Below are 17,096 nucleotides of genomic sequence, written 5' to 3' on the forward strand. Positions count from 1 at the left end.
TTGTAGGCTTGATCCCCAGTATGGGGCGTGTAGGAGGCAGCCGATCAATGATTCTCTCTCATCATTGATATTTCTTTCTTTTTTTAAAAAAAAATATATTTTATTGTTTTTTTACAGAGAGGAAGGGAGAGGAATAGAGAGTTTAAAATATTGCCCGGACCCGGAACAACAAAGCGCGAAAGAGGGAGCCCGTGCCTCGGGGGCTCCTAGCAACGGGCCGGGGCGGGAGTTCCATGGAGACTGGGGAGCGCGCCCGCCTCATCATCATCCTCGTCCTCCAGCTTATCCTTCCCGTCCGATGCCACCGGTATCAGCGCTCCAGCCGCGTCCTCTGCCGCCGCCCCCTCTTCCCATGGATGTGATCTTCGTGGCAGGAAGCTAAGTTTTTAAACTACCCCAATGGATGCAGACAGTGATGTTGCATTGGGCATTCTAATTACAAATGTAGTCTGTGTTTTTAGAACAAGATGCCATTTGAACTTAAGGAAGATTGCTTTGGAGGGAGCAAATGTAATTTATAAGCGTGATGTTGGAAAAGTATTAATGAAACTTAGAAAACCTAGAATTACAGCTACAATTTGGTCCTCAGGAAAAATTATTTGCACTGGAGCAACAAGTGAAGAAGAAGCTAAATTTGGTGCCAGACGTCTAGCCCGCAGTCTGCAGAAACTAGGTTTTCAGGTAATATTTACAGATTTTAAGGTTGTTAATGTTTTAGCAGTGTGTAACATGCCATTTGAAATCCGTTTGCCAGAATTCACGAAGAACAATAGACCTCATGCCAGTTATGAACCTGAACTTCATCCTGCTGTGTGCTATCGGATAAAATCTCTACGAGCTACATTACAGATTTTTTCAACAGGAAGCATCACAGTAACAGGGCCCAATGTAAAGGCTGTCGCTACTGCCGTGGAACAGATTTACCCGTTTGTGTTTGAAAGCAGGAAAGAGATTTTATAATTCATCACTTAATTGGTTAGAATCCCTAACTGAGCACCTTTTAAAACCTGCTGCACATTGGACTCAAAACAAAAGGAAACTGGACCAACAGTAATTGAGAAAATAGACTCTTTTATTCATTCACGGCTACAGTGTAAAAAGCTCCAGTCCCTTTGGATTTTATTTCAAACTTTGCTGTAATATAAAAAGGAAGTTTACAAGACATGACATTGCTGCTTTTACAGAAGGACGTTCTATTTATTTTCGCAGTAATTCTCATGTCCCCATAGGCAGAGCTGTCACAGTGTGCACTACCTTAAATTGTTTTGTTGTTATTTTTTTCCAGTTTGAGCTAATGTGTTTTATTTGTGAATAGTCTTTTACATTTTTGTATGCTGAATATGGGCACCAAAGAACCTGTAAAAGTTATCTTTTTCAATTGAATATGCACAAATAAAAGTTTGGAAAAGGTAAAAAAAAAAAACATTGATGAGGGAGAAACATCAATCAGCTGCCTCCTACATGCCTCCTACTGGGGATGTGCCTGCAACCAAGGTACATGCCCTTGACCGGAATCGAACCTGGGACCCTTCAGTCCACAGGCCAACACTCCATCCACTGAGCAAAACTGGCCAGGGCTCATTATTGATGTTTCTATTTCTCTCCCTCTCCCTTCCTCTCTGAATCAGTAAGAATATATTTGAGCGAGCGAGAGAGAGAGGAGTGTATATGTTTGTAAATAACAAAACATGTATTTGATGCTCTTAGAAAGTCTTATTTTCTTTCATTAAAACTTGTGCAGTATAGGGAACTCCGTAGATTCTCTTAATTTGAAGAAAGTTAGAGGGAAAGGTACTAATTCGGAGTTCCTTGGGAAAATGTGTCACTTATATATTTTTTTATGTTGTTGTTTTTTTAAATCAAAAACTGAAATATTTTCAATTCAGAAAATATATTTGGATCTAAATATCTGCTATAATTTAAAATCTAAAATATCAATTTAAATATTTTAAAAATGGTTGGGATGTTTGTTTCTTTTAAATAAGTTAGGTTACTAAAGTTCTACATGTTACTAGATCACCTGGGGTAATTTTCTGATTGGAAAATTAAGAATTATAGTCAGAGGGGAGGACATGAGAATTTTTAAAGGATACCTTTCAGCATTTCATATAATACTGGTTTAGTGGTGATGAACTCCTTTAGCTTTTTCTTATCTGTGAAGCTCTTTATCTGACCTTCAATTCTGAATGATAGCTTTGCTGGATAAAGTAATCTTGGTTGTAGGTTCTTGGCATTCATCACTTTGAATATTTCTTGCCACTCCCTTCTCGCCTGCAAAGTTTCTGTTGAGAAATCAGTTGACAGTCGTATGGATACTCCCTTGTAGGTAACTGACTGTCTTTCTCTTGCTGCTTTAAGATTCTCTCTTTGTCTTTTGCTCTTGGCATTTTAATTATGATGTGTCTTGGTGTGGTCCTCTTTGGATTCCTTTTGTTTGGGGTTCTCTGCGCTTCCTGGACTTGGAAGTCTATTTCTTTCAGCAGGTAGGGGAAGTTTTCTGTCATTATTTCTTCAAATAGGTTTTCAATATCTTGCTCTCTCTCTTCTTCTGGCACCTCTATAATTCGGATGTTGGTACGCTTGAAGCTGTCCCAGAAGCTCCTTACACTATCTTCATATTTTTGGATTCTTTTTTCATTTTGCTTTTCCGGTTGGGTGTTTTTTGCTTCTTTGTATTTCAAATCTTTGACTTGATTCTTGCGATCCTCTGTTCTGCTGTCGGGAGTCTGTATAATGTTCTTTATTTCAGTCAATGTATGCTTAATTTCTAGTTGGTCCTTTATCACAACCTCGAGGGTCTCATTAGATTTCTTGAGGGTCTCATTAAGAAAATTCTTGAAAAACCTTAAAAGTGTGGTTTTGAACTCTATATCCAGTAGTTTGCTTTCCTCCATTTCTGTCATTTTTGTCCTGTTTCTTTGTCTCCGCATTTTTTTATGCTTTGCTGTGTTGATAGAGTGGCTTTCTGTACTAGGTGTCCTATAGGGCCCAGTGGCTCAGCCTCCCCAATTACCTGAGGTAGACGCTCTTCGTGCACCCCCTTGTGGGCTTTGTGCACAGTCTTGTTGTAGTTAAGCCTTGATTGTTGTAGGTAACAGTGGGAGGGATTGACCTCCAGGCCTATTGGCCGTGAGAATCAGCTGTGTCTGCAGTGGGAGAACTTCAGTGCTGGAGACACCCCTCTGGGGCAAGACTTACTTCAGTGGGGCTTTGGTGCTCACTGAGTATGCCCCCTGAGTGTGTCCTTTATGAATCCGAGGAGCTGCAATCTGGATGGACCACCGGGCATACTGGCTCCTGGATCTCTAAGGAGGTGCTAATCTAGCCTCTGGCTGAGGCTATCCAACAGGAGCCAGCTGTGACACAATACAAGTTGCCCTGGGGCTTTGGGCCAGCTGCAGTTTGTTAGGTAATTATCAGATTTCGAAGGGCCAGGCCTTTCATATGCAAAAGCCTCGGTCGCTTGGGCAGGGCGGGGTCCCAGGGGATCAACAGGGAGGACTGAGCAGTTATGGCTGCTCTCAGTCCTGCCCTCAGAGGCCCTGCTTCTCAGTGTCCCAGCAATCACTGCAAGCACCCCTGAGAGAAAGCTGCCCTCGAGTTCAGACCGATGTCAGACAGTCCATTTTCTCCTGTATGTGTCTGAGTCCCCAGAGACTCACCTGGAACTGGAGCTCAGAGCTTGAGACTCCCTCCCGATTGAAAAAGACAACTGTGTCCTCAGCCACCAACCCTCTCCGCATGTGCCTCTGTACCTCTGTATTTTACTTCCGCACCGCACCTCCTCTGAGTCTCGGTATGCTTTTCTCTTTCCTTCTAGTTGTAGAATTTCCACTCAGCCAGCCTTCCTGTGGTTCTGGATGATGTCCGTTCCATCTTTTAGTTGTATTTTTGAAGTGGTTGTGCGAGGCAGCAATCTCCAGTGTTTACCTATGCCGCCATCTTGGTTTCTCTCGAGAACTATTCTGTATATTGATTATGGTGGTGTTTACATGTATTAAAGCTTATAGAACTGTACAGCAAAAAAATCAATTTTATTGTATGTTCATTTAAAAAGTAATTTTTTAACAAATAAGCTGGTTAAAAAATGACATAAGATTTTTGGATGTTATTAAATGAGGACGTGATTCCAAGAGGCACTATAGCCATCTTGTACTTGAAGATGTCAGTGATAATCAACTTTGGACCTGCCCCTCTCAGGACTGTTTGTCACGTGAGATAGATAATATATTTGCCTTACCCTTAAAGCCACTTCTGGTTTGGTTTTCTATTACTTGTTGCTAAAAACATCCCCTCACAAATATTAGTAGGTGTTAAATATTATTTGTTAACATGTTAACATTTCATTTGGTTTTAAAAAGTAAACATTGAACCTCCAATAAATTGTATTAAAATAATTAAATGCAATATTAATGGAGAACAATCCAGAATGTTTTCTTTTCTTTATTTTTCTTTATATATATATATATATATATATATATATATATATATACATATATATACATATATATGTATATATATACATATATACATATATATACATATATGTATATATATACATATATATACATATATATATGTTTGTTTAACTTATTACAAATAGTAGTACATATGTCTCCTTTTTTCCCCAATTGACCTTCCCCTAGCCTCCGCCCCCCCTCCACACATGCCCTCACCCCCCTCCCACCCTCATCCAAATGAAGATGCCAGAGGAATGGTGGTATGAGAGAGCCCCCTTGTTCTATTCCCCTGAAATCTTAACAAGTTAACCAACTATAACTGAACAAAGAAATTCCTGCTCAACACAGACCCATGCCTGAGAGACCTGCACATTGAAACATATAAAGGTGGGCAACTGGGTATAAATGGGGAGATAAGAAGGGAGGAAAGTGCAAAAGGCCCACAGACACAGCCCTGCATCTGGGAGCTTGCAGATCAGCCAGCTGGGAGAAGGGAGAAAGCTGGTGGTAGCAGGTTATTCCTTTGGCTATGGGGGGTGGGGCGGGGGGGGGGAGGGGGCAGCCCAGCAGGGCGAGCAGCGAGGGAGTGAACAGTGTCTGAGTAAACAGACGCCTGACAGAGCATGATATTCTGCTATGCTGGTCTCCACTGTCGGGGACAGTGGTGATGTTTCAGACAAAGAAATGGAACCACAGAGCCCGGCTGCTGCTTGGACTCCCAAAACTTGCTTCCATTGCCCTTGGAGTTGGGTCCAACAGCATATTATCTGTAAACCAAGAGCTGCTGCAGTAGAACTGCTGCTTCCCTCTGTGACTGATCTCCAGGAGGGGTGCTTGGGGTGGAACCCCATAGAGGTCAGGGGTCGCCATTAGGGTGAGGGCAAAATAAACCCCACCCCCAAGCACAGTGGCTGTACTGTAGTTCCTTGAATCCAAGAAGCACACCTAGTTACAGAATACCTAGTTACCTCAATCCAAAGAGGCCCTCTCTGAGGCACTTGGCATTAAAGCTGTTAAAAATTAATGACAAAGAAAAAATTCTCAAAGCAGCCAGGGGAAAGAAGGAGGTGACCTAAAAAAGAAAACCCATCAGAATTTTATACAACTTCTCAGCAGAAACTCTACAAGCTAGAAATGAGTGGGACCAAATGCTCAAATGTCTGAAAGAGAGAAATTACCAGCCTCTGTCTGATTTTTCACCAGCCACAGATGATATATCCAGCAAAATTATCCTTTAAATGTGAGGGAGAAATAGACATTCCCACCATACAGAAGCTGAGGGATTTTACCACCAGAAAACATCCATTGCAGAAAATACTCAAGGGAATTATTCTACCTGAAACAAAAAATGTAAGGTCACAACACTACTAGTAAGATCACCAAAAAAAAAAAAAAAAAAAAAAAAAAAAAGAAACAGCATAAACAGGGATAATTTGTGACAACAAAAACATAAAAGGGGAAGGGATAAAAGTCTGAACTGGTAAAAAAGGATGAAGATCAGATGCACTCAAAAGAAAAAAAGCTACAGTATATATGCAAGCTTATTTTTAATTTATTTTTTATATTTATTGAGTTCAGAGAGGAAGAGAGAGGGAGAGAGAGATAGAAGCATCATTGATGAGAGAGAATCATTGATCAGCTGCCTCCAGCATGCCCCCTCCTGGGGATCAAGCCTGAAACCTGAGTATGTGCCCTGACCAGGATTCCAAACATGACCTCCTGGTTCCTAGGTCAATGCTCAACCACTGAGACACGCTGGCTGGGCTGCAAGTTTATTTTTTATCAACCTAATGGTAACCACACACAAAATTCCCCAAACCAGGACACATAGCTTTAGAAAAAGAGGAAACAGAGGAAAGAAGTATGGAATACCACAAAAAAAGAAAACAACCAGTCAGAAACACAAAGAAAAGAACCAATGGAGGCACAGAGCTACCAGAAAACAAAAGATAAAATGGCTATAGGAAATCCCCATACATCAATAATTACCCTAAATGTAAATGGTCTGAATTCACCAATAAAGAGGCACAGAATAGCAGAGTGGATCAAAAAACAAAACCCAACCATATGCTGCCTACAAGAGACACATCTAAACAGCAGAGACAACGTTAGATTCAAAGTATAAGGGTGGAAAATGCTTCTCCCAGCAAATAGCACAGAAAAACAGGTGTAGCCATGTTTATATTTGACAAAATAGATTTTAAGAAGGGCGTCCTAATATATGGTGACAGAAGATTTGACTTTGGATGGTGAGCACATGGTGCAATATACAGATCTTGTAACATAGAAACCCACACCAGAAACCTATATGTTCATGTTGACCAATGTCACCTCAATACATATAATTTAAAAGAATACAAATGTAGTATAGAATTATCACTAATAAATTAATTTCATAAAAATATTTAAATGACCATGAATGATAGAGTCTTAATAACCCCTCACATCAAAGCAGCTTTTTACACTTCACTTGTTCCTACAGATACCCTATGAGTAAGGCAGGCATCATTTATCCCATTTTAGAAGTGAGTGATTCTTTCAGTCAGGTCATGCCATTCCCCTGCTCAAAACTTCTATTGCTTTCCAGTCTCAGAAAGTACTTAGAGTGGCATAAAAGGCCCTTTAAAATTTAACCTGTGCCCCCACTTCCCCAACTCATTTCCTACACTTCTCTTCTCACTCCCTCCATTCCAGCTACACTGGCTTCCTTGCACTTTTTGAACACCCCAAGCACACTGCTGCCTCAGGATCTTTGCACTCTCAGCTCCTTCTACCTGGAATTCTCAAGAACTCTCTTTTCCTCAGACTTTTTCACCTTACCCTCTAGGAAGGGGATGCCTCCTTCAGGTCTGTACTTAAAGTTACCTTATCAAGAGGCCTTTGATAAAATTGCATTTACTGAGTCAGAAGCAAAATAATGCCTACATAAAATTGCAGCCCCTACCACATTCATTCACATTACCCTGCTTTACTGTTCTTCATAGCATTTCTTAGCAATTGATATATTCATTTATCTATCTGTCTCTCTCATTCCCCTCACTAGAAATATAAGCTGCATGTGGGCAAGGCCTTGATCTGTTTTGTTAATTGCTGAATCTTTAATATCTACAACTGTGCGTGACACATAGTAGATGTTCAATAAGTATTTGTTGAATAAATTAATGAAGGAATTAATGAATGTGGTAGTCTGTTGCTTTATTAGCGTAATCAAACAATATCCACTTCTGTTGATTTACATAGATCAATGTAAGACAGGGGAAACCTGAAATATACAGAAAAAGACCCTGCCGAAACCGGTTTGGCTCAGTGGATAGAGCGTCGGCTTGCGGACTGAAGGGTCCCAGGTTCGATTCCGTTCAAGGGCATGTACCTGGGTTGCAGGCACATCCCCAGTGGGAGATGTGCAGGAGGCAGCTGATCAATGTTTCTCTCTCATCGATGTTTCTAACTCTCTATCTCTCTTCCTTCCTCTCTGTAAAAAATCAATAAAATATATTTTTTTAAAAAGAAAAAGATCCTGAAAACCTTAGAACAAAATTAAATATAATGGGAACACAGGTTATGTTTTTTTTTAGTTTTTTTTTAAATATATTTTTATTGATTAAGATATTACATATGTGTCCTTGTCCCCACGTTACCCTTTACCCCGCCCTCCGCTCATGCCCTCACCCCCCCCCCATTGTCCATGTCCATTGGTTAGGCCTATATGCCTGCATGTAAGTCCTTTGGTTGATCTTTCCCCCTTGCCCCCACCCTCCCCTACCCTCCCTCCAAAGCCCGACAGTCCAATCAATGCCTCTCCGTCTCTGGATCAGTCCTTGTTCATCCGTTTATGTTGTTCATTATATTCCACAAATGAGTGAGATCATGTGGTATTTATCCGCTCTCCAGTTCCATCCATGCTGTGGCAAATGGTAAGAGTTCCTTTTTCTTCTTCCTCTTCTTAAAGAATACCTTTCAGCATTTCATATAATGCTAGTTTGGTGGTGATGAACTCCTTTAGCTTTTTCTGATCTGTGAAGCTCTTTCTCTGACCTTCAATTCTGAATGATAGCTTTGCTGGATAAAGTAATCTTGGTTGTAGGTTCATGCTATTCATCACTTTGAATATTTCTTGCCACTCCCTTCTGGCCTGCATGGTTTCTGTTGAGAAATCAGCTGACAGTCTTATGGGTACTCCCTTGTAGGTAACTGACTGTCTTTCTCTTGCTGCTTTTAAGATTCTCTCTTTGTCTTTTGCTCTTGGCATTTTAATTATGATGTGTCTTGGTGTGGTCCTCTTTGGATTCCTTTTGTTTGGGGTTCTCTGCACTTCCTGGACTTGGAAGTCTATTTCTTTTAGCAGGTAGGAGAAGTTTTCTGTCATTATTTCTTCAAATAGGTTTTCAATATCTTGCTCTCTCTCTTCTTCTGGTATCCCTATAATTCTGATGTTGGTACGCTTGAAGTTGTCCCAGAGGCTCCTTACACTATCTTCATATTTTTGGAATCTCTTTTCTTTTTTCTTTTTCAGTTGGGTATTTTTTGTTTCTTTGTATTTCAAATCTTTGACTTGATTCTTGGGATCCTCTTGTCTGCTGTTGGATCTCCGTAGATTATTCTTTATTTCAGTCAGTGTATGCTTAATTTCTAGTTGGTCCTTTTTCATGTCCTCCATGGTCTCACTATACTTATTGAGGGACTCATTAAATTTATCAGTGGTTTCCATAAAATTCTTGAAAAACCTTATAAACGTGGCCTTGAACTCTATATCCAGTCATTTGCTTTCCTCCATTTCTGCCATTTGTGACCTGTTTCTTTGTCTCCGCATTTTGGCTGCTTCCCTGTGTTGATAGAGTGGCTTTGTGTGCTAGGTGTCCTGTAGGGCCCAGTGGCTCAGCCTCCCCAGTTACCTGAGGTGGACACTCTTGGTGCACCCCCTCGTGGGCTTTGTGCACAGTCTTGTTGTAGCTATGCCTTGGTTGTTGTAGGATCACTGGGAGGAATTGACCTCCAGGCCAACTGGCAGTGAGAATCAGCTGTGTCTGCAGTGGGAGAACTTCTGTGCTGGAGACACCCTTCTGGGTCAAGACTTGCTTCAGTGGGGCTTTGGTGCTCACTGAGACTGCACCCTGAGTGTGTCCCTTATGGATCTGAGGAGTTGTGATCTGGATGGTCCCCCTCTGACCACTGGGTACAGTGGCTCTTGGATCTAAGGAGGTGCTAATTTAGCCTCTGCCTGAGGTTACACAGCAGGAACTACGAAGAGAACTGCAGATTCCCCTTCCTTTTTTTTGGAGTTTGGAAGTGCCCTGATGATGCTCAGCTGTGTAGCAATGCAAGCCGCTGTGGGGCCTTGGGCCTTCTCTTGGAAGCTCTGGGTCTATCTGGCCGGGCTGCGGTTAGGTAATTACAGGTTGCAAATGGCTGGGACATTCATATGCAAAAGCATCTGCTGCAGCCTGGGCGGGGCGGGGTCTCAAGGAATCAAAGGGCGGAGAAAGCAGCTATGGCGGAGCCTCAGCCCCGCCCTAAGGAGTCACGAGTCCCAGTGTCCCGGCAATGGCTGCAAGCACCTCTGAGGGAAAGCCGCTCTCAAGCTCGCCCGCTGCCAGACAGTCCAGTTTCTCCCTGTATGAGTCCTGGGTCCCCAGAGACTTCCCGGAACCGGATTTCAGAGCCGTCGGGAGCTTGTGTCTCCCTCCGGATTCAAAAAGACAGCCGCGTCCTCAGGTGCCAGACCCTTTCCGCACGCGGGAGCCTCCGTACCTCTGCACTCCACCTCCGCAGCTCCTCCCGCTCTCAGTGTGCTTTTCTCTCCTTCTAGTTGTAGAATATACACTCAGCCAGCCTTCCTGTAGATCTGGATGATGTCCACCTTGTGTTTTTGATGCATTTATCGATTGTTGTGGGAAGCAGCAATTTCCCGGTGTTTATCTATGCCGCCATCTTAGTTTCTCCACAGGTTATGTTTTCATATTCTTCCAGACTTTGAAGAAGAGAGAAAGATCTTTGTAGTAAATAGCTGGTATTATAGATAGTGTAAAAAAAAAAATCCCACAAAACAGAATTTGATCTCAACATCACTAATGATTAGGGAAATGCAAGTCAAACCCACAATGAGATACCACCTGACACCTACCAGGTGGCTATTATAAATAAAAATACAGAAAATAACAAGTGTTGGCAAGGATGTAGAGAAATTAGAAACTGCTGGTGGGAATGCAAAATGGTGTAGCTACTATGACAGTGGTTCTCTACCTTGGCTGCACATTAGAATCACCTGGGAATCTTTTTAAAATCCTGATTTCTGTGCCTCATCCTCTGGAAATTCTGTTTCTTTGTTACTAATGTTGTGGCCCCACCCAAGAGGTTTTGGGTTGGCAGGAGGTGCTCACTCTTACACCCCTGTCCTTGGTAGCTTGCTTGCCTGCTACTGCCATTGTGGCCTCACCCCATAACAAAGAAACAGAATTTCTGGAGGATGAGGCCCAGAAATCAGGATTTTGTTATTTTTTTAATTTTATTGCGTAAAGTATTACAAAGAGTATTATATATGTCTCCTTTTTTTTCTCCCCTTGACCCTCCCCTAGCCTCCCATGCGCCCCAGTGCCTTATGTACATTGGTTATGCTCGTATGCATGCATACAAGTCCTTCGGTTGATCTCTTACCGCCCCCCTCCAACCCCCGAACCGTCCCCAGCCTTCCCGCTGTAGTTTGACAGTCTGTTCGATGTTGCTGTGCCTCTGTATCTATTTTTGTTCATCAGTTTATAATGGTTTTAATTATCCATAAATGAGTGATCATGTGGTATTTTTCTATCATTGACTGGCTTATTTATTTAGCATAATTCTCTCCAGTTTTATCCATGCTGTCGCAAATGGTAAGAATTCCTTCTTTTTTACAGCAGCATAGTATTCCATCATGTAGATGTACCACAGTTTTCTAATCCATTCATCTGCTGATGGACACTTAGGCTGTTTCCAGATCTTAGCTATGGTGAATTGTGCTGCTATGAACATATGGGTGCATATAACCCCTCTGATTGGTGTTTCTGGTTTCTTGGGATAGATTCCTAGAAGTGGGATCACAGGGTCAAATGGGAGTTCCATTTTTAACTTTTTGAGGAAACTCCATACTGTCTTCCATAGTGGCTGCACCAGTCTGCATTCCCACCAACAGTGCACGAGTGTTCCTTTTTCTCCACATCCTCTCCAGCACTTGTCATTTGTTGATTTGTTGATGATAGCCAGTCTGACAGGTGTGAGATGGTACCTCATTGTTGTTTTGATTTGCATCTCTCAGATGATTAGTGACTTTGAGCATGTTTTCATATGTCTCTTGGCTTTCTGAATGTCCTCTTTTGAAAAGTGTCTATTTAGGTCCTTTGCCCATTTTTTGATTGGATTGTTTATCTTCCTTTTGTTAAGTTGTATGAGTTCCCTATAAATGTTAGAGATTAAACCCTTATCGGTGATTTCATTGGCAAATATGTTCTCCCATGCAGTGGGCTTTCTTGTTGTTTTGTTGATGGCTTCTTTTGCTGTGCAGAAGTTTTTTATTTTGATGTAGTCCCATTTGTTTATTTTCTCTTTAGTTTCCAATGCCCTAGGAGCTGTATCTGTGAAGAAATTGCTTCGGCATATGTCTGAGATTTTGTTGCCTTTGGATTCCTCTAGTATTTGTATGGTTTCCCATCTTACATTAAAGTCCTTTATCCATTTTGAGTTTATTTTTGTGTATGGTGTAAGTTGGTGGTCTAGTTTCATTTTTTTTTTTTGCACGTATCTGTCCAATTTTCCCAACACCATTTATTGAAGAGACTGTCTTGACTCCATTATATGTTCTTGCTTCCTTTGTCAAATATTAATTGAGCATATTGGTTCGGGTAGATTTCTGGGCTCTCTATTTATTCCATTGATCTATATGTCTGTTCTTGTGCCAGTACCAGACAGTTTTGAGAACAGTGGCTTTGTAATACAGCTTGATATCTGGTATTGAGATCCCACCTACTTTGTTCTTCTTTCTCAGGATTGCTGCAGCTATTCGGGTTTTTTTTTTTATTATTGCTTAAAGTATTACAAAGGGTATTACATATGTGTCCTTCCCCCACCCCCCCGCCCTTGACAATCCCCTGGCCTACCCTACCCCCCAGTGTCTTATGTCCATTGGTTATGCTTATATGCATGCATACAAGTCCTTCAGTTGATCTCCTACCCCCCTCTCTCCAGCCCCCGCCCAACCATCCCTGGCCTTCCCGCTGCAGTTGGACAACCTGTTTGAGGCAGCTCTGCCTCTGTATCTATTATTGTTCAAAAGTTTATAATGGTCTCTATTATCCATGAATGAGTGAGATCATGTGGTATTTTTCCTTCATTGACTGGCTTATTTCACTTAGCATAATGCTCTCCAGTTCCATCCATGCCATTGCAAATGGTAAGAGTTCCTTCTTTTTTACAGCAGCATAGTATTCCATCGTGTAGATGTACCACAGTTTTCTAATCCATTCATCTACTGATGGGCACTTAGGCTGTTTCCAGCTCTTAGCTATGGTGAATTGTGCTGCTATGAACATATGGGTGCATATATCCTTTCTGATTGGTGTATCTGGTTTCTTGGGATATAGTCCTAGAAGTGGGATCACAGGGTCAAATGGGAGTTCCATTTTCAGTTTTTTGAGGAAACTCCATACTGTCTTCCATAGTGGCTGCACCAGTCTGCATTCCCACCAGCAGTGCACAAGTGTTCCTTTTTCTCCACATCCTCTCCAGCACTTGTCGTTTGTTGATTTGTTGATGATAGCCAGTCTGACAGGTGTGAGATGGTACCTCATTGTTATTTTGATTTGCATCTCTCGGATGATTAGTGACTTTGAGCATGTTTCAATATGTCTCTTGGCTTTCTGAATGTCCTCTTTTGAAAAGTGTCTATTTAGGTCCTCTGCCCATTTTTTGATTGGATTGTTTATCTTCCTTTTGTTGAGTTGTATGAGTTCCCTATAAATTTTGGAGATTAGGCCCTTATCAGATATGACATTGGCAAATAAGTTTTCCCACACAGTGGGTTTTCTTGTTGTTTTGTTGATGGTTTCTTTTGCTGTGCAGAAACTGTTTATTTTGATGTAGTCCCATTTGTTCATTTTCTCTTTAGTTTCAAGTGCCCTAGGAGCTGTATCAGTGAAGAAATTGCTTCGGCATATGTCTGAGATTTTGTTGCCTTTGGATTCTTCTAGAATTTTTATGGTTTCCTGTCATACATTTAAGTCCTTTATGCATTTTGAGTTTATTTTTGTGTATGGTGTAAGTTGGTGGTTTAGTTTCATTTTCTTGCATATATCTGTCCAATTTTCCCATCACCATTTATTGAAGAGACTATCCTGGCTCCATTGTATGTTCTTGCCTCCTTTGTCAAATATTAATTGAGCATATTGGTTTGGGCCAATTTCTGGGCTCTCTATTCTATCCCATTGATCTATATGTCTGTTCTTGTGCCAGTACCAGGCAGTTTTGAGAACAGTGGCTTTGTAATACAGCTTGATATCTGGTATTGAGATCCCACCTACTTTGTTCTTCTTTCTCAGAATTGCTGCAGCTATTCGGGGTCTTTTTTTATTCCAGATGAATTTTTGGAGAGTTCGTTCTAGATCTGTGAAGTATGCCATTGGTATTTTAATGGGAAGTGCGTTGAATTTATAGATTGCTTTGGGAAGTATGGACATTTTAATGATGTTGATTCTACCAATCCATGAACACGGTATGTTCTTCCATCTGTTTATGTCTTCCTCTATCTTTTTTTCCAACGTCCTGTAGTTTTCTGAGTAGAGGTCTTTTACCTCTTTAGCCAAGTTTATTCCTAGGTATCTTAATTTTTTTGGTGCGATGATAAATCAGATTGCTTTTTTAGTCTCCTTTTCTGTAAGTTCACTATTGGTATAAAGAAATGCCACAGATTTCTTGGCATTGATTTTGTATCCTGCTACATTGCCAAATTCATTTATTAAGTCTAGTAGTTTTTTGATGGAGTCCTTAGGGTTTTTTATGTATAATATCATGTCATCTGCAAATAAGGACAGTTTTACTTCTTCTTTTCAAATTTGGATGCCTTTTATTCCTTCTACTTGTCTAATTGCAATGGCTAATGCTTCCAGTACTATGTCGAACAGGAGTGGTGAGAGTCGGCATCCCGTTCTTGTTCCTGTTCTTAGGGGAAATGGTTTTAGTTTTTGTCCATTGAGTATGATGTTGGCTGTGGGCCTGTCATATATGGCTTTTATTATGTTGAGGTATGATCCTTCTACTCCCACCTTGCTGAGAGTTTTTATTAGAAATGGGTGTTGGATTTTGTCAAATGCTTTTCCTGCATCAATTGATATGACCATGTGGTTTTTTTCTTTCAATTTGTTTATGTGATGTATCACGTTTATTGATTTGCGGATATTGTACCATCCTTGTATCCTGGGATAAATCCTACTTGGTCATGGTGTATGATCTTTCTGATGTACTGCTGGATCCGATTTGCTAAGATTTTTTTTTTAGGATTTTGGCATCTATATTCATGAGGGATACTGACCTGTAATTCTCTTTCATTGTGTTTTTTCCTGGTTTTGGTATTACGGTGATGCTGGCTTCATAGCATGATCTTGGAAATGTTCCTTTCTCTTGAATTTTTTGTAGTACTCTGAGGAGGATAGGTTTTAGTTCTTCCTTGAATGTTTGGTAAAACTCCCCTGTGAAGCCGTCTGGCCCTGGGCTTTTGTTTGCTGGAAGCTTTTTGATGACTGCTTCAATTTCTTCCATAGTTATTAGCCTATTGAGATTTTTAGATTCTTCCTTATTAAGATTTGGAATGTTGTATTTTTCTAGGAATATGTCCATTTCCTCCAGGTTGTCTATTTTGTTGGAGCAGAGTTGTTCATAGTATTTTTTAGCTATCATTGTATTTCTGTGGGGTCTGTTGTTATTTTGCCTCTGTCATTTCTGATTTTGTTTATTTGGGTCCTCTCTCTTTGCTTCTTGGTGAGTCTGGCTAGAGGTTTGTGCATCTTGTTTATCCTTTCGAAGAACCAGCTCTTTGTTTCATTGATTTTCTGTATTATTTTTTTGGTCTCTATTTCATTTATTTCTGCTCTAATCTTTATTATCTCCTTCCTTCTGCTCACTCTGGGCTTTTCTTGTTGCTCTCTTTCTAATTCTCTGAGATGTAGAGTTAGATGATTTACTACCATTTTTTCTTGTTTTTTGAGATAGGCCTGTAGAGCTATAAACTTCCCTCTCAGGACTGCTTTCATTGTGTCCCATAGGTTTTGGATTGTTGTGTTTTCATTGTCATTAGTTTCCAGGATGTTTTTAATTTCTTCTTTGATCTCATTGATAACCCAATCAATATTTAATAACATGCTATTCAGCTTCCAATTGTTTGAGTATTTTGGGTTGTTTTTATTGTAGTTTATTTCTAATATTATGCCATTGTGGTCTGAGAAGATACTTGGTATGATTTCAATCTTCTTGAATTTGGGGAGACTTTGTTTGTGACCCAATATGTGGTCTATTTTTGAAAATGTCCCATGTGCACTTGAGAAGAATGTATATTCCGTGGCTTTGGGGTGAAATATTCTGAAGATGTCAATTAAGTCCATCTGATCTAGTGAGTCATTTAGGATTGCTGTTTTTTGCTGATTTTTTGTCTAGAGGATTTATCCAGTGATGTCAGTGGTGTATTAAAGTCCCCTGCTATGATTGTATTGTTGTCGATCTCTCCCTTGATATCTTCCAGTTTTTTTTATGTATTTGGGTGCTCTTGCATTGGGTGCATATATGTTTATCAGGGTTATATCTTCTTGTTGTATTGATCCCTTTAGTATTATGAAGTGGCCTTTCTTATCTCTTGTTATGGCCTTCACTTTGAGGTCTATTTTGTCTGATATAAGTATTGCTACCCCAGTTTTTTTTTTTTTTTCATTTTCATTTGCCTGAAAAATATTTTTCCATCCCTTCACTTTCAGTCTGTGTGAGTCCCTTATTCTGAGGTGGGTCTCTTGTAGACAGCAAATATATGGGTCATGTTGTTTTATCCATTCAGCCACTCGATGTCTTTTGATTGGAGCATTTAGTCCATTTACGTTTAAAGTTATTATTGAAAGTTACTTGTTTGTAGCCATTTCTATTTTTTGTGCCTGTTTTCTTTCTTAGCTTTTTATTTCTTCTTTTACACCAGTCCCTTTAGCATTTCTTGCATTGCTGGCTTGGTGGTGATAAACTCCCTTAGCCTCTTTTTGTCTGTGAAGCTTCTTATTTCCTGTTCAATTTTGAATGATAGGCTTGCTGGATAGAGTATTCTTGGATTTAGTCCTTTGCTTTGCATCACTTTGTAAATTTCCATCCATTCTTTTCTGGCCTGATGTGTTTCTGTTGAGAAATCATTTGATAATCTAATGGGAGATCCCTTGTATGTAACTTTCCGTCTCTCTCTTGCAGCCTTTAAGATTCTCTCTTTGTCCTGAAAATTTGCCATGGTAATTATGATGTGTCTTGGCGTGGGTCTTTTCGGGTTCATCTTGTTTGGGATTCTCTGTGCTTCTGTGACTTTTTTCTTCCCCACCTCCGGGAAGTTTTCTGATATTATTTCTTCAAATAGGTTTTCTAACCCTTGTTCCTCTT

At 40.5% G+C, this 17,096-nt stretch overlaps 1 protein-coding gene across 1 annotated transcript; it reads left to right on the forward strand.

Moving 5' to 3' along the window:
* Positions 1-233: 233 nt before the first annotated feature.
* LOC308535966 (TATA box-binding protein-like 1) lies at positions 234-1,423 on the forward strand (the record flags this gene model as incomplete). The annotated part of the gene is made up of 2 exons (XM_081114985.1): positions 234-358; positions 462-1,423. The coding sequence occupies 2 exons, from the start codon at positions 234-236 to the stop codon at positions 958-960; spliced, it is 624 nt and encodes a 207-aa protein (XP_080971111.1). The 3' UTR covers positions 961-1,423.
* Between the last annotated feature and the right edge of the window lie 15,673 nt (positions 1,424-17,096).

The sequence above is a fragment of the Myotis nattereri genome, assembly GCF_964212035.1.
Source record: "Myotis nattereri genome assembly, chromosome: X".
Classification (NCBI taxonomy): Eukaryota; Metazoa; Chordata; class Mammalia; order Chiroptera; family Vespertilionidae; genus Myotis; species Myotis nattereri.